Source organism: Aotus nancymaae, unplaced genomic scaffold (assembly GCF_030222135.1).
Source record: "Aotus nancymaae isolate 86718 unplaced genomic scaffold, 86718_ANA_hifiasm-v0.15.2.pri h1tg000006l, whole genome shotgun sequence".
In the NCBI taxonomy this organism is placed as follows: Eukaryota; Metazoa; Chordata; class Mammalia; order Primates; family Aotidae; genus Aotus; species Aotus nancymaae.
The window spans coordinates 81,648,656-81,666,733 of record NW_026988417.1 but is presented as its reverse complement, the minus strand read 5'-3'; the positions used below and the strand labels follow the sequence as shown (position 1 = coordinate 81,666,733).

The window sequence follows — 18,078 nt, the reverse complement described above, 5'->3', positions numbered from 1 at the left end:
TCAGCTATCACTTGGTTTGGCCAAATTCTGCACTATTTGTTTCATATACAGTGATTTGAAGTCTAGGATGATATTATTTCCAGAGGCATTTATAGTTGTTAAAATTATTTGACTAGACTGTTTTTAGGCTATTAAAATTGATTTGTTTTAAAGTTATCTTCTTAAAGTAGTAATTTGGAGAATTGTTGTAGAATTATCCATTTTTAATGCATTTTCTTCTAGTTAGTATTTTTATTGTATATAGAGTGTAAAACATGATGTTTTGATACACATAGTGAAATACTACAATGCATTTTCTTTATTTAAATAGTGAGTTAATTTCAGTGTCTCTTTGGGAAGTCATTAATTTTATTGGCTTGCTTTATTTATGTCTAGTTTATTTCCTAATTTATTTGAAAATTCCCTTTTCCTACTTACATATTTCCTCACCAAAATTCAATGAGAAAAAAGATTTTTGCTTTTCAATTCTAATAATGCTCTATATATGAATGACACTAAGAAAAGAGAATATAAACATATAAACAATTATTTGATGCACTGGGTCTAATTTTCTGAATTTAAATTGGATTTTTATCAGGCATGGTGGCTTATGCCTATAATCCCAGAACTTAGAGAGGTTGAGGCAGTAGGATCACTTGAGCAAAGGAGTTTGAGACCAACTTAGGCAACATAGTGAGATCTCATCACTACAAAAAAAATTTTTAAAAAATAGCCAGGCTTGGTGCTATGCACCTGTAGAGCCAGCTACTTGGGAGCCTGAGGTGGGAGAATTGCTTCAGCCTGAGAGATGGAGTTTTCAGTGAGCCCTGGGTGACAGAGTGAAACTCTGTCTCAAAAAATTAAATTAAATTAGATTAATAAGGAAAATACATTGGATTTATTAATTTTTTTTTTTTTTTTTTTTTTTGGAGATGGAGTCTCACTCTGTTGCCCATGCTGGAGTGCAGTTGCATGATCTCAGCTCACGGCAATCTCCGCTTCCTGGGTTCAAGTGATTCTCCTGCCTCAGCTTTCCAAGTAGCTGAGATTACAGGCGCCCACCACCACGTCCGGCTAATTTTTATATTTTTAGTAGAGACAGGATTTCACCATGTTGACCAGGCTGGTCTCAAACTCCTGACCTCAGGTGATCCACCTGCCTCAGCCCCACAAAGTGCTGGGATTACAGGCATGAGCCACCATGTCCAACCTTGGATTTTAAAGCAGAATTTTTTAATGTTTGGTTTGTTTGTTTGTTTGTTTTAAATCAGGTCATCTAAAATGCAATAGGAGTTTGACACCTTAAGGATGAATACTGTAATTTTTTAAATAGGACCTATTCTTTTTTTAATACTCTGATTTTTCAAAAGAAAAAGTTTAATGAACAAAATAAGGCAGGAGTCTTTAACTCACCTAGGTGCTGTTCTTTTTTTTTTTAAGTTCCGGGGTACATGTGCAGTGTGTGCAGGTTTACATAGGTAAACATGCCATGGTGGTTTGCTGCATCTGTCAACCCATCACCTACCTATTAACCCCAGCGTGCATTAGCTATTTTTCTTGATGCTCTCCCTCCTTCCAACAGGCCCCAGTGCATATTGTTCTTCTCCCAGTGTCCATGTTTTCTTCATTCAGCTCCCACTTATAAGTGAGAACATGTGGTATTTCGTTTTCTGTTCCTGAATTAGTTTTCTATGGATAATGGCTTCCAGCTCCATCATGTCCCTAAAAAGGACATGATCTTGTTCCTTTTCAGAGCTGCATAGCATTCCATGGTGTATATGTACCACATTTTCTTTATCCAGTCTATCATTGATGGGCATTTAGGTTGATTCCATGTCTTTGCTATTGTGAATAGTGCTGTGGTGAACATACATGTGCACATATCTTTAAAATAGAATGATTTATATTTTGGGAGGTATATACCTAGTAATGATATTGCTGAGTCAGATGGTATTTCTGGTTCTAGATCTTTGAGGAATCACCACTGTCTTCCACAATGGTTGAAATAGTTTACATTTCTGTGAACAGTATAAAAGTGTTCCTTTTTCTCTATAACCTTGCCAGCCTCTGTTGTTTCTTGACTTTTTAATAATCACTATTCTGACTGGCATGAGGCAATATCTTATTGTGGTTTTGATTTGCATCTCTTTAATGATCAGAGATGTTGAGCTTTTCTTCATGTTTGTTGGCCACATAAACATCTTCTTTTAAGAAGTGTCTGTTCATGTCCTTTGCCTGCTTTTTAATGGGGTTGCTTTTTTCTTGTAAATTTAAGTTCTTTGTAGACTCAATGTTAGACCTTTGTCAGATGGATTGATTGCAAAAAATACTCTCCTATTCTGTATGTTGTCTTTCACTCTAATGATAGTTTCTTTTGCTGTACAGAAGCTCTTTCGTTTAAATACATCCCATTTGTCAATTTTTGCTTTTGCTGCATTTGCTTTTTGTTGTTTTCATTGCGATGTCTTTGCCCATGCCTATGTCCAGAATGGTATCGCTTACCATTTCTTCTAGGGTTTTTATAGTTTTGGGTTTTACATTTAAATCTTTAGTCCATCTTGAGTTAATTTTTGTATATGGTGTAAGGAAGAGGTCCAGTTTCAATTTTCTGCATATGGCTAGCCAGTTCTCCTAGCACCATTTGTTACATAGGGGAATCCTTTCCCCATTGTTTGCTTTTGTCAGGTTTATTGAAGATCAGATGGTTTCAGGTGTGCAGTCTTATTTCTGAGTTCTCTATTGTGTTCCATTGGTCTATGTGTCTGTTTTTGTACCAGTATCATGCTGTTTTGGCTACTGTTGCCTTATAGTATGATTTAAAGTAGTGTGATTCCTCCAGCTTTGTTCTTTTTGCTTGAGATTGTCTTGGCTATTTGGGCTCTTTTTCGGTTCCATATGAATTTAAAAATTTTTTTTCTAATTCTGTGAAGAATGTCAGTGGTAGTTTAATGGGAATAGCATTGACTATAATTCTTCCTATCCATGAGCATGAAATGTTTTTCCATTTGTTTATGTCCTCTCTGATTTCTTTGAGCAGTGGTTTGTAGTTTTCCTTGAAGAGGTCCTTTATTTCCCTTGTTAGCTATATTCCTAAACTTATTCTTGATAAAGCAAATAATTACTACTTCCTCTTATTTTTTTAAATATATTTTCACTTATTTATTTACAGAATCAATTCAAATAAAATCATTTCACCTTGTGTTAAAGCAAATTAATTTTACCAGCCAGTATATTGACATTAAGAGATTTGTATACTTGTGCTTGGTATTTCATGTCTCAGAAATATGAAGAGTTTATTTTATGTTTTGTGGACAGAATCAGCCAATCGGTTACCATATCACACTAAACAATTTTGATGTTTCTCCAAGGAAGCCCTGCTAAAGCCTGCTTCTCAGCTGTCAGGAAATATCAGTTAACAAGGTGAAAGTTCATGGGGACAATTTAAGGCAGCTGATCTCAGGTGTGGTAGCAGCTGTTGTGTAGGACATGACTTGTTTTATGAGAACAGAAACACTATTATCTGGACTCCCACGGGAGATTTGGAGAAAGTCATGCCCAGAGAGTCCCATTCCAGGAAAATGTGCTTGAAGCACTTATTTATTGGCAATAATCACTAACTGAGAGTCCATCTGGCAAAACTGTGGATTTTTCCCTGTCCCAGAAAGTTGGGGAACAATTACATAAGTTGTCTCGAAAAACTTATTTTTAACCACTTTCTATAGAGAATCGTAGTCCCTCGGTTCTTAGAAGAAATTTACTTAAAAAAAAGAAATCTACATGAATTTCTATATAACTTTGCTACTTCATGTATCATGAATAAATGCTTGTCTTTTGATTTGAAATCAGTACTCAATCTATCTGTGGAATGTTTTGAATCTTATTTTTGGTGTTTGAAATGGTGGGGCTGGTTAGTCAGTGAAGAAGGGAACCCTGAATCGTGCACCTCCTGCTGTGGAGGCCTTTAAACCTCACCTCTCTTAGCAGCTCTTCCCTCCCCTCTTCACTGACAGCTTTACAAGATTTTAGAATCCAGATGAATGAACTGTGAGCCATTTGGGAGTCCAGCAAGCCTACTCAGATAGATTTTAATGAAGTAAACCCATAACAGTTTTAAAAGCAAGACACATCATCAGAATTAAAGAGAGATGTCTTTGGAAAAACAATGGTATAATTTCTATCTCTGTGGGATATTTTTCTTCTGTAATCTTTTATAGACTGGATAAATCTAATAAATAAATGAGGAAACATTTTAATTATGTATATTTTATTATTTTTATTTTGGTCTTTAGTAATGCAAGCATGTTTATTTCACTGTTACTCAAGAAAATAGTAGTAACTAGCTAGAAGTTCATTATTCTTATTAGCCTCAGCCTGTTTTGAGTATCACTATTTGCTTTCTAAAGCTTTCTAAGCTTTTTATATGGTTTTGTAATTATTCTTTAACAAATACTTGAGTTTCCTTACATAAAACAACTCACATACCACCTGTTATTTCCATATATTAATTTTTTAAAGAGGAATACGATTAAGAATATAATTTAAAACTTGATTTTCCATCATTTCTTCTTTGCACCTTCCTCTTTCTCCTAACACCCAAACCGCACCACTTCCTTCCCCCACTTCAGCTGGCTCCTGCCACTCAGTAGCAGGAGAGGTTTGTTATGGTCCAGTGTATGCCTCAGTGTTCAGACAGCCATTATGTAAGACTGTGTAGCCATTACTGAATATATATATATATATATATATATATATATATATATACACTCATCTAAATATAAACCTCAGGTCAGAAGAAGGATTCTTTATTTCCCATATCCAATTAATAATATGTATATCAGTAAGTAACGATAGTACTTTATTATCTTGAGGGGCTGTTGGATGGTGGAACAGGTATAGACACTGGCATTCAGATACTGGCTCCATGTCAGCCACTTACTAGCTGAGCATTCACATTAACTGACTTCTTCATTTGCACATCTGTTGCAATGAGCACACCATAAATTCACAATAAATACTTGTTGCTTTACCTACATGCACTCCTCTGGTTTGTTCTCCCTTTTTGAATTGACATTTTGTTGTTGACGGTGATGATATTGTCCTGTAAGCCCAGAAATCCACTGGTGTTCTAACACAGTTTGCTGGAAAACTAGTTTACTCAGGGTCTTGTATAAAAACACCAGAATATCTAAATTATATCTGTGTAAAAATCTTGGCTTCATGATTCTAAACAACTCATATTAGACTTAGTCCTTACCATTTTTCAATATCATGTATCTTTTGGAGGGCATTACTCCTTAGTGTGTTTTACAAAAATTGACAAGAATATGAGGAAGAACTCTTGCCTGAGACTCACTCTGTCTCCTGGGCTGGAGTGCAGTGGCACAATCATGGCTCTCTGTAGTTTTGACCTCCTGGGCTGAAGTGATCCTCCAGCCTCAGCCTCCCAAGCAGCTGAGACCTCAGGCACACACCACCATACCTTGCTAATTTTCTTTTTTGTACAGATAAGATCTCACTATGTTGCTCAGGCTAGAAGCAACTTCTTTTCAAACTTGTAAGAAATAAATTATTTTAATATATCATTATATCTTAGGAAATAAATCTATCTGATTGGAAAACAATATCTGAAAATAAATTAGTGTGGCCAAGAAATGTTCTTGGTTCTTTGGTTGTTTTTAGTTGATGTTGAAATTAAAAGAAACATAGCCACATCATTTTTGTGGCTCTTGATAGGTTAAGAGCAAACACAGATATTGCCAAACACTTGGAATCTGCTGAATAAGTTATGTAAGAAAATTAGAAATCTGCAAGCCAGCTAAAACATGGAAAAGGAAATTGACAACCTAGGAGAAACTGGGTAATGCAGAATGCTTAAAAGATTTCAGAAGTTTTGGATAGAACCTTACTTTTAGCACATCTGTGACTGAACATCAATGTATTACCCAGGTAGTTTATTCCTTGAGTCAGTCATTTGTTAGTATTATTTTTCATTTGAACTTACATGTGGCATCTAGTTTATCTTATGGGTAGCCCTACAATGGAAAGTGTTTAAAAGTGGACAGAATATTGCTTGATAAGTTTAAATCTAAGAAAAAGAGCTATACTTCAGAATCTATAGAAGAGTAATTAATGTATCCATTAATTCATTCTGCATTTATTGAGTGTCTGTTTTGTGTCAGGGCTGCAGGAAGGATACCTATGGGAAATTTACATTCCAAAAGGAAGATAGTATGTACAGTAGACTCAATAATAAAACTGCAGGGAAAAAAAAAGTATCATCATTGATATACAAAGGGCTATATGAGTTTAAAAGGTCCAGAGATTTCTTTGGTCAGACATAGTGGCTTACACCTGTAATCCCAACATTTTGAGAGGCTAAGGTGGAAGGATTGCTTGAGCCCAGGAGTTCAAGACCTGCCTGGGCAACATAGTAAGAACCCCATTTCTTCAAAAAATAAATTAGCCAGGCATTTCAGCATCCACCTGTGGTCTCAGCTACTCAGGAGACTGAGGTGGGAGGCATGCTTGAGCCCAGGAGGTAAAGGCGGCAGTGAGCTGTGATGGTGCCATTACACTCCAGCCTGGACAACAGAGAGACTGTCTCAAAAAATTAAATTAAATTAAATTAATTAAATAAATAAAAGACTTATTTCAATTTGCCTAGACCTAAAGTTTAGGTAGGATTTTGCCTGAAGGGAATGAAATGGGAAGATATTCCAGAGAGGGAACAGCATGTGTAAATATTTAGAATGGAAAAGTTCAGAGCAGATTTGAAAATAGTGACCCACCAATGTCTGGAGTTGTTTCCTTAGCAGAGGTTTAAGCAGCTGAACTGGAGAGGCAAGTTGGGGTTAATAGGTGGAGTGTTCTAATCCTCATATGAAAAGGATTGGGGTTCATGTAAGAGGTAGTTGGGAGCTGTGGAAGTTTTCGAGTACAGGAATGCATTGCCAGATTACAAGCATGGTAGAAGTTGACTTTAATAGTGAAATGTATTCTTTGGAGCCAGAAGGAATATTTTGAAAGTTATCCTAAGAGTACAGATGACCTAGGCAGATTGATTAAAGAAACATGACAGGGCAATCAGCAGATTTGGTTGAGGGTAGGAGAGAAGGAGTAAAGATGACTCATGGTTTGAATCTGATTCACAAAGGGAATAATAGCATCAGTATCAACAAGGGCCAGAAGGAAGAGAAATTTGGAGATCAGATAATATGAGGTCTTGAATGTTTGATTGGGTTGATAATACTAATAATTCCTGAGCACTTAACTATTTGCCAGGCACCATTCTATGTATTTTACATTCATGGTCTCATTTATTCATCAGAGCAGCCTCGGAGCTTTTCAACAACCTGCCCGAGTTTGCACTGCCTGTCAGGGGTGAAGTCAGGACCCAGTCCCCAGAGGTATAATTCCAGTGCCCAATTTATTGAATCCCTGTATTGAATGGTGTTGGGCTTGGAGGCAGGGCTAAAAGAGGAGGAAAGACAAATGAAATAAAAGGCGAATGTTGATCAGGAAGGTTTGGTGAATTCCCAAGAAAGATCACAGAGAACCAAAGGCTTTCCAAAAACTGAAGGTGAGTGTTGCAGAAAAGTCAAGAGTAAGAGAGGATCTAAGAAGAAGTGTTTGGATTTAGTGGTTAAAAGAGCCTTGATGGCCTTAAAAGCAGTTTTGGAAGAGTGGCAAAGAAAGATCGAAGTCCATTGGCATGGGATGGAGGAATAAGTAATTTATGAGGAAGTGGAGACAGCAGAGATAGATTTGGGGGAAGTCTGTCAGTAGGAAGGAAGAGGGAAATAGCTCTGCAGCACCAGAGGGTAGGACTGCTGAGAAGCACTTTCTAATACTGAGGGACACTCACTTGGTTGCCTGCCAGAAGGGAGGAGAAGAGGGTAGCGAGGGGCAGATTTAAGATGTAGGAGAGATGAGGCTTCTTCCAGAGGCAGGAGAAAATGATGAGATGCAATACACAGATAGGAGACTTGAGTCCTAGATGTAAGGACCCTTTCTCCTAGACCAAGAAGAAGTCAAAAAGAATGAGGCAAGATGTGTGTTGGAGTGGGAATGGGGGTGGTAGGTGGAGCAGAGAAGACCAAAGCCATTTGTTTATGTTTAAAGATCTTGACTGTCTCAGTCAATTGGCAGGTGAAATAATTAATGAGTGAGAGAGGTTCTGGTTTGTGGCGCTGGAGACGATTTGAAGCAGTTGCTGTAGGCATGCAGTGAACAGTCATTAAAGATAATGAAAAAGGTTGCAACACAGTATTGTGGTTCAAACTAAAGTTAAGTATTATGAATTTTTAGTGTAACTAGTTACCAAGTTATGAGACTTTCTTGTGCAATGTTTAGCACTCTGGCAATAAACAGCCCAGCTGGCAGGACTTACAAAGGGTGAAGAAGTGGAAGATGCTAGGGAACCCATTTTAGAAATAACTAAATGCTCAGGAGAGTCAGGAATGGGCCATTTTTTTTTACTTGCATGCCAATTGGTTTTATTGCAGGCTATCGTCTGTGGATATCACAAAACAGTTGCAGCTGAACAGAGAGCTGAGTGAAAAAGGCAGAGGAATGGGGGAGGGAGAGGTATTGGAGGTTAAGAGGGATACACATTAAGGGGCTCAGTGAGCGAGAAACGTACCCAGGGAAATGCAGTCGAAATATCAGTGTTTGAAAAATTAGATGTGACAGAGGTCATGAATGGTACTCCCACTCCATGGCTATGAACTGACAAGAGGATGTCAGAAAGAGAAATAATAAAGTTGTTTAAGTGATCAAGAACTCGGGCAATGGGTGGGGTAGAGCGAAGGGGCTGCGATCAGGTACAAATTCATAAATGATCATCAAACAATGCCCCCAAAATAGATCAAAAACCACAAAAAGGAGGAATTGTTATAAATGATAGACACTGAAAAAGCATGTCGTTACTGAGTTACAGCATTAATGAATTTTTTTAAAAAACCATTGACATTCTATGTAATATGACATGTTAGAGGAATATTGACAGGGAGACTTAATTTATTAGGAAATATGTGAAATCTAATACTGAATGTAATACAATTCAATTTAACATATTTTGAATGTATTGAGTGTAAATTGTAGCTTAAGATCTTTTTTTAATGCTAGGTCCTTTATTATTGAGCTTTTATGTCTGTTTTAGCCAGGTAGTATTAATGTGTTCATAAAATTCTGAGGACAAAATAATATGTATTTTCTGTCACTTGAATGTTAACTATTTCTGAAAATATTTGTGTCTTATGAGATATTTAAAACATTCATGCCAGGCGTGGTGGTTCACGCTTGTAATCTCAGCACTTTGGGAGGCCAATGTGGGCAGATCACCTCAGGTCAGGAGTTTGAGACCAGCCTGGCCTACATGGTGAAACCCCATCTCTACTAAAAATAGAAAAATAAGCTGGGCATGGTGGCGGGCACATGTAATTCCAGCTACTCGGGAGGCTGAGGCAGGAAAATCACTTGAACCCAGGAGGCAGAGGTTGCACTGAGCCAAGATTGTGCCACTGCACTCCAGCCTGGGTGACAGAACAAGACTCCATCTCAAAAAATGAAAATAAATAAATAAATAGATAAAGTGTTAAACAAGAGTTAAAGTCCTTTTTTAAAATAAGAATATGCAAATATACAGAACTAAGTTATATTACTAGAGAATCAAATTAGAATTTGTAAATCTAGAATCAAAAAAGTATAGACAATTTCAGTTAAAATAGGTTTGGGGTTAAATCAACTCCTTTTGTTTTAAAAGGCTGATTTTAGTAACTGACAGTTTATCATTCTGTATGAAGATAGTTTTAGGATGCTAAATCTGTTTCCATAAATACAGATTATTTAGTCAGATAATGAAAATGTTTTTATTAGCAGGTATAGCAAAGAAAAGTAGAAACCTTATAATAAACAGAACCCTGTGTTCTAAATGCAGAATTATGTGTGGTCTATATAAAACTGGGGGGAAATCACAGGGAAGAGGATAACTCGTGCCTATAAGCCCTCACTGTTTCTGAATGTCATGATCCTTCTACTACTAGAAGCAATGGTCTGGACTATGTTGTAATTTTTTACAACTCATGATGTGAAAAAAACAATCTCATGTAAATGTATTTCTGCTATTCTTACAATGTATAAAATCTATGGATTAGGAATTATGTTCCTAAAAATAACATCCTGATATTCCACAGCAAAGAAGAAATTGTAAGGGGAAGGTCAAAATTAACAAACATTCAGATTTATAAGAATAAAATGCAGAAATAATAAGTTGCAACACTTTTCATGAGAGTAGATTCTGATCTGCTAAGAACTTGGGCAGAGACTTAGGGCACGTACCCTCCCCAGAAGTTGAGCTACGTGCCCTGGGTGATGTCACCAGTGACTAGTAGCCACCGCAGTGTAAACAAACATCAGCAGGAAATAAATGTGGGTAGGGCAAGGGTCTGGAAGCATGCTTTCCTTCTAGAAAAGTCTCACGCCTAGTGTTTTTGTTTTAAGGAAGAAAGAGGACACAGCATAACTCTTGCCTTCTGCCACAGAAACCTTTAGTTTTATGGGCAGTGTCTTTCCTTGACAAATGGAATCCTTGCTGGCAGCCTCTGTAATGTTGAGAAGTACAAGACTCTTGGCTCTTGCTGCAGTTACTGGTTGCTTGCCCCAGACTGACAATCTTGTCTGTGGAACTGCTCAGAGGAAAGTTTCAAGTTACCAGAACTAGGCAAGCCCACTGAGGAGCAGGAGGAGGAGGAGAGGAGAAGGAGAAAGAGGAGGAGGAGGAGGAGGGACCATTGAGGAGCAGAAGGAGTAGGGTGCGGGGGAGGAGGAGGAGCGCCTTTAGTGCTGCAGCAGCTGCTCCTCTGATTGGTTGAGTGGTTCAGCTGCTTCCCTGGAACAAAAGGTCAAAGTGGACTGCAGTGTAAATGTAGAGAAGCAGCCGATAAAATAGCATTGCCTGAAGAAGTTTGGAGGCTGAGAGCAGCAGTAGACTGGCCAACTGCAGAGCGAGTTGTTTCTCCAGCCGTGCGGTGCAGCCTCATGCCCCAAGCTCAGCTTAGCCACTGTAAGAAGACGTTCACTGTACAGACGACCAAACTTGCCGTGGAAGAGACAGTTGTGAGATTCCCTTGCAAATTTACATACGAGAATGGCTTGTGAAATCATGCCTCTGCAAAGGTAGTATTCGTTCCTATTTTATTTTATTCTACTGTGTATTTTTTGAGTAGTATCAAGCCATATAACTTTGCCAATACTTGGCATCTTTTAATAACATGCTGCAAACTGTTTAGAGTCCATTGTACATATGGTTCCTTTCTAAGAACAGAAACATTTAAACATTCTACTGCTCTTTTACTGACATTTTGCCCAATTTATCTTTTTCACTTGATTATTATATTTAGTTATATCCTTCTCTGAAAGGAAATGAATATAAGAAAATACCTTTGAAATCTGAAGAAAAACATAGACTGAGAAGTATAGTGAGTGCATTTATAATAAAAACTGAATCAGCTTCTTAGCGGTGTTTCCACTAAGGCTATTTTAAAGGATGTTGATAGGCTGAAGACCTTTTTAAATGCATCACAAGATTCTTCTCTTCTGGAGTTCAGATCTAGCCAAGGATTTTCCATCACTAAGTGCATCATAATATGTGAGAATAAATGTTAAGGATAACATTTCCCCTTCAGTAATTCCAGACAGATTTATTACACAAATAGCATTTTTGAAAACTGGTAAGAATGAGCGCAAGACCGTTTTTGTTCCTTCATAATTATAACATAGATTGTGGGGCTGGGGGAAGCGAAGGAGTTATACCAAAGCAGAGAAAGGTAAATTTAAACAAAGGAGCTTATGAAAAAGAACACTGATGGTGAACTAAGAAGTGAAGACGTAGGCATGGAGAGGGCCTGAGAGCTGCCCAAGGTCACATTTTAGGATTTTAAAAATTACTTTTGCTAATCAGATTATCCCATTTCAACTTCAACTGCTTTACATGCAGTGGCATTTGATTCCATAGAAATGCTTCATTTAGGAAAACTATAGAGGGTTTTATTAGAAAAAAATACTTAAAAATCAAATAGTGAATCTGGTTTATTTAAAGATTGAAAAAAATACTAGACAAAAACTAATTTTATTTTTAAAAACAATGCCACAAATATTTCACTGAATATGTTTTCGCAATGAAGACTAAGGTTTAAAATATTGTTTATTTGCAAAATGGTTTCTATAGACACTTACAGTGAGATAAAACAGTACACTCATTTTTCCTTCACTGTACTGATGGGGACACTATAATGGCAACCTGAATAGGGGTGTCCAAAGAATTCCGATGTTAAAAATGAATAATCCAAGGGAGCAGAAAGTGGTTTACAAATATATCCAAAATTTTTCTACATGAACTCAGTGAAAATGTCCACATGCTTCAAGCTGGCAAGAGACTAAAACTAATGTACACTTTTTGGAGTCTTGATTTGGTTTCCGCCTTTAAAGTTGAAGACTTGTTTTCCCCCTTATAATGACATCAGTTCTTAAGGGTTTTAAGCAAATTGCATTCTAGATAAGAATACAGGCTACTAGAATATCTGTAATCGCCACTTGGTGCTATAATGTTAAGCAGAAAATAGGTCTTTGTACTGCTAAAGCATTGTTTAGGCAGTCAAACCAATTAAAGCTAAAATAAAACCATCATTATTTTCTGGGAAATTATTTTGTATTTTTAGTCATGATTAATGAACCTAGTAGGAATAAATCAAGGAATAATTTGAATTTGCATTCAAGAATGTTGAGTTGCTACTTTTGTTTCTTTGCATTACCTTTCTGAAGACCACTGTTGCATTCATGCAGTGCTGCAATGTTTTTGCAGCTCTTAGAGTTTAATTTGACTGATTTCCCTGAAATTTTTTTTTTTTTTTTTTTTTTTTTTTTGAGAGATGGAGTTTCGCTCTTGTTACTCAGGCTGGAGTGCAATGGCGCGATCTCGGCTCACCGCAACCTCCGCCTCCTGGGTTCAGGCAATTCTCCTGCCTCAGCCTCCTGAGTAGCTGGGATTACAGGCACGCACCACCATGCCCAGCTAATTTTTTGTATTTTTAGTAGAGACGGGGTTTCACCATGTTGACCAGGATGGTCTCGATCTCTTGACCTCGTGATCCACCCGCCTCGGCCTCCCAAAGTGCTGGGATTACAGGCGTGAGCCATTCCTGAAATCTTTACTGCCAGCCTTTGATTATAAACCTCCTGAAGGTAAGGACCAGGTTTGTGCGGTTCTCTTTGTTAAGAGTGCCTTGTGAATTTAAGCATTTATGTGGAAAACTTCCCCGCCCCTATGTGTAATTGTTTCTTCAAATCCCAGTTTGATGTCTTTGGCTATCGATTTCTGTGACTCTCTTGGTAATGATGACTGTTACTGACTCTCCCCACCTTTATGGTCCTGAAGCAGGAAGGTTCCAGAGCCTTAGCAGTATTCTTGGAATGAGTGCTTTGTTCGGTTCTGTTTAAGAGCACCAAGGGATACAAACTGCATTGAAAGTGGATGAGTAAAAGAATAGCTTTAAATACCAGTTAAAGAAATTCATGCTCACTATTTGTGTTTAGCAGAGAGTTCAGTGCTTCTCATACTTTGAGTGCATGAGAATTATCTAAGGAACTTATTTTTAAAATCAAATTCTTCCCGTCGCCCTCCTTCCCTAGACTCACTGCATCCAAATCTGGAAGTAGCGGGGAGAGTATCTGCATTTTAACAAGCTTCCTAAGTGTGATGCAGATGGTCCACCCGTAGAGAAACACTGATCTAAATTCTAGTTAATGATTATAGTGCATATAAAGCTAGTGACAGCTGGCATATATAGGAATCTAGCATGATACTACTCAGCATCTCCAAATAGCATATTTAGTATCTGACCTTATGTGAGGATTTTTTCATAAATGATGCTTTCATTTCCTAAATTGTCAGTTTCACCTATAAAAAAACATACTTAGAGTGTTGTTTAATATTTTCTCTTTGATTGAACACTAACTACTCTGTACTGCCAGTGATCCTAAGGTAATTAAGACATAGCTCTGTTCCAAAGAGGTCACATTACCAGACAATTAGGATGCATCCACATTAGGATGCAAACACATTACCAGACAATTATAGTACCATGTGGTAAATTCAGTAATATGCAGTATGATTAGCATAATACTAATAGAGATGTGCCTAGATGGGTAACATTATCCTGTGTTTTATTTAACACCTCGTGTAAGTGTATGATCTTATTAGGGGCATGTTTGTACCCTAATGTCTACTCAACTTACAGTTTTCATAAATGCATCTTTAGCCTTTCTTAGCATATTGTGAGAGTGTGTAGAAGATATATTGTTACTGCTAATCTGTAGCCAAGATGAGAATAACAGATAAGGTTAAAAACTAAAAATGAAATAAAATGTGTCTTGCTATCTGTTTATTACTGAATGTTATTGGCAGAGTTTCCAGGATGGAGTTGGCTGTTTAGAAATTCATGATCTTTAGAAAAAACATGGCAGAGGCTGAACGTTTAAATTATGACCTTCTGTAAAGTCCTCAGTTCTTAGCAATTCACTACAAATGGCTTAAAGACAGGATCTTATTAACTATCTCTATTGAGATAATTAAACACTCCCAGTTGTTTTTTAAAATACTAAAATATTTACATACTACTTATAGTTAATAATAAAATTCAACATATTGTATCCACTTATATGGATATTCTTGCAATCTGAAAAGGTTCCTTGAGAAAAATAAAATAGTAACAGAAATAAAGGGAGAAACTATATTAAACTAAGAGTTGAAATGTAAGTTTTCTCAGGTGACTAAATTTACCTTCTGTCACTAATGAGATAATATGTTTTATCAGATCTCAGACTTAGTTTGTACCACAGGCTCTTTGTATGATTTGTATTTCATTGAGTTTTCTTCCCCTTAGATATTGTGAGTCTATACGTAAGGATCTCTATTTTATGTATAGAAAGACTCGAGCAGTCTAAGATACAAAATTTTTAACTCAGTCATATCTATGACAAAACTCTCAACTTTCATAGCAGTATTTTGATTTGCTAGACTAACTTTTCAGTAAACTAACTTTATTTATATCCACAAGGGAAAATGATGGCGGGTGAAGTTACGAACCTGTGAGTGCTAATGATTGATATCGATTCCTTTGATTTCAGTGCATTGGCATCTGCTTTCATATGTTGGCATCCTGTTCTTTCCTGGGTTTGTCTACCAAAGTGAGAAGCTGAAATCAATAATGCCTATGTAATTATTATTTTTTTCATGAAGCAATTAATGATATCCAGTGTATATTATCTAATATTTGTTTTATGATGGTGAAACACATAATTCCAATTGCAGTGGCTCTTCTTCAAAAAAGACTTAAGGAAGAGGATTAATAAACATGTATTAGTGACCCAACATCAAAAAGTTTCACTGAACCTCTTCAGCAGAATTCATGAGCTCTTCCTAAGCATTGGTCTTTAGAATATCCTTTTGCCAATGTAAACGTCGATAACATGGGAATGATATGGAAGTTCACCAGGGAAGAACCCGGGTAATGTTGGGCCAGCTTGTGAGTTTCTGTGTGGTGTTAGAGAGCCCTCTGCTGCTTGTGGACATGACACCTTTCAGTTAATTTATCTAGAAGTCTCTTTTTCCTAACTTGTTGGCACTCCTGGCACTGCTCCCTGCCTCCACAAACACAGTCTAGGAGGGAGTTTAAAGTTGCCTCACTTCAAATCTGGGCCAATGCCTTTGAGTTGTGTGTCTGAATTTATTTTTCATCACCAAAATGGCCTATATTTGCTAGTAAAAAGAAGTAATTGAGAACAAATAAGATCTCTGTGGGCTCTACTCTCACATGATGGTTGAATTGCCCATGCAGCCTAAATATTTGCTGATTATTCCAAATAAAGAACATAACATGAACTAAGGTGAGGATATTTTCAAATTTTAAGATCATCCTGTCTAAATCACTAAAAAAGTGAAGGTGTTAGCTTCCATGTATGGAAATTGCTTTTTAAAATTAAGGTGCCTAAGTAAGGAAGTAAGAATAATGAGGTAGGGGGGTGGTTTAAGACATATGTTTTATAATACCTTTAGGGACCAAACTCAGGGAAACATGGTATCTTCTCATCAAATCTAAGAATAAAACTCGGGGAAGCTGGGTGGGGTGACTCACACCTATAATCCTAGTGCTTTGGTAAGCAGAGGCAGGAGGATAGCTGGAAGCCAGGAGTTGGAGACCAGCGTGGGCAACATAGTGAGACTCTGTCTCTACAAACTTTTTGTTTAATTAGCTGTGCATGGTGGCATATGCCTGTAGTCCTACCTACAAGCTGAAGTGGGAGGATCACTTGAGTCCAGGAGTTTGAGGCTGCAGGAAGCTATGAGCTTGCCACTGCACTCCAGCCTGGATGACAGAATAAGACCCTGTTGCCCTCCTCCCAAAAAAAGACTTCAGAAGACTTGAACTTACTAGAAATAAAGAATTGAACTGCTTTACTCAGATCATATTAAATGAATGGAACTGAAAGGCTAAAGAAAAAATTAAGCGTTTAGAAAAAAAATAACCTAATAGATATCATTATTTTGCAGTCAGCAGAATGATTATAAAAAGAAACTAATTTTGCTGTCTGGGTTAAAATAACTCTTGAAACTAAAATTAGAAACTAAATGCTGGCCAGAGTAGACCATTGATACACTGGGTTTTATTTTTATAAGTGACTTTCCTTTATTTTCAACTCCTTGATTTGACAGAAACCCAAAAGCCTGCCTGTTTCTCCAGTGTCAGCTTTCTGGCAGGTCACTGCTGCGTCCCCAGTGCTGAATTCCCTCAATTGCCACACCTACCGAGTTATTAATTCTCCCAGGCTTTCAAAGCACGTTCTCCTCTCTCTCTCTCTCTCTCTCTCTCTCTCTCTCTCTCTCTCTCTCTCTCTCTCTCTCAAAGAGTTCTCCTCCTGTCCATTCTCTTTCTCCCCAAAATGCCTATGTGACCCTCAAAATTCACTCCCTGTGTGGCTTATCTAACTGAACCTCACCTAATCTGCCAGACTGCATAGTGCTTCAGAGTGGAAGGGCTGGAGCTCTGACTTCAGACTTGGATGGGAATCTCAGCCATGACCGCCTCTATGGCCTTCAGCCTGTTAATTAACCTTTCTAAAACTTGTTCTTCTTATCTGAAAAATCTGGTTAGTAATTCCTTCCCCCATGATGTCTTTGAGGATTGAATGAGATAATGCTCATAAACTCTTAGCACAACGCCTGGCTTTTTATGGTGAGCTCTCAATCAATGGTAGTTATATATCCCTTTTTTTAAATGCTAATTAATCAAATTTCAAGTTTCCATTTCTCTGCTAGTCTATAAATTCCGTGAAGGTTGGGATTGTTTTCTTAGCCTGTGTATCTCTAGCACCTGTCATAGATTGTAATAAGCAATGCACACTCAGAAACTGTTTCCTGTATGAGCACCTGCCTGTGGTTGTGGAAGTACCTAAAGCCCAGGTGTAAACTGACACTAAATCTTTGTTCACTTTCCAGTGGCCGTTCATGGCTGGTCATCATCCTAAAAAGAGCATAAAGTCATGATGATGTCGCAAACAATCCTTGACCCACTTTTCTGTGCACAGTCCTCCCCTGGCAGAGGTGGGAGTGTTTGGGAGAGGATGACAGGGTAATGTGCATGCCATCTGTACATTTTTGTCTCCCTCAAGAATTCCACTTTGAGAGTTAACAGTTTGGGAAATTAAATATCTGTTCAATCAAAACCATGTTAACAAATCCTTAATAAATTTGCAATAAGGTAATAATAGAAAGAAATTAGCAAAAAGCAATTTTCTTTTTCCATCTTTCCTGCTGCAGGTATCCCCATATTCTTTTGATTTTGTCTCAATAACTAAAGATTTGAAAATACTTAACTTACTAATGTTATAAAAATATTTTCTCATCAACTAATTTTATCCCCCAAAGAACATGTTATTGTATTCTGTGTTCTAAATTACTGCCTCTGTAAGACAATGTTTTTATGTTTATAATAATGATAAACATCACTTTTCTGAACAAGATCTCAAAGACAAATGAAAGCTTCC

The 18,078-nt window shown here is 37.3% G+C and overlaps 1 protein-coding gene across 9 annotated transcripts in view; it reads left to right on the top strand.

Moving 5' to 3' along the window:
• The window catches only part of FAM13A (family with sequence similarity 13 member A), a 385,882-nt gene that overhangs the window by 281,347 nt on the left and 86,457 nt on the right, over window positions 1–18,078 (top strand). For 3 of the 9 annotated variants that reach the window (XM_012437751.3, XM_012437753.3, XM_012437750.3), the window contains exon 1: window positions 10,810–11,154. The exons of the other annotated variants lie outside the window; for them this stretch is intronic. In XM_012437751.3, coding sequence (XP_012293174.1) covers window positions 11,126–11,154 — 29 coding nt within the window. In that variant the 5' untranslated portion in view covers window positions 10,810–11,125. Of the gene's footprint in view, window positions 1–10,809; window positions 11,155–18,078 lie in introns of those variants that run through there. 9 annotated transcript variants of the gene reach the window in all.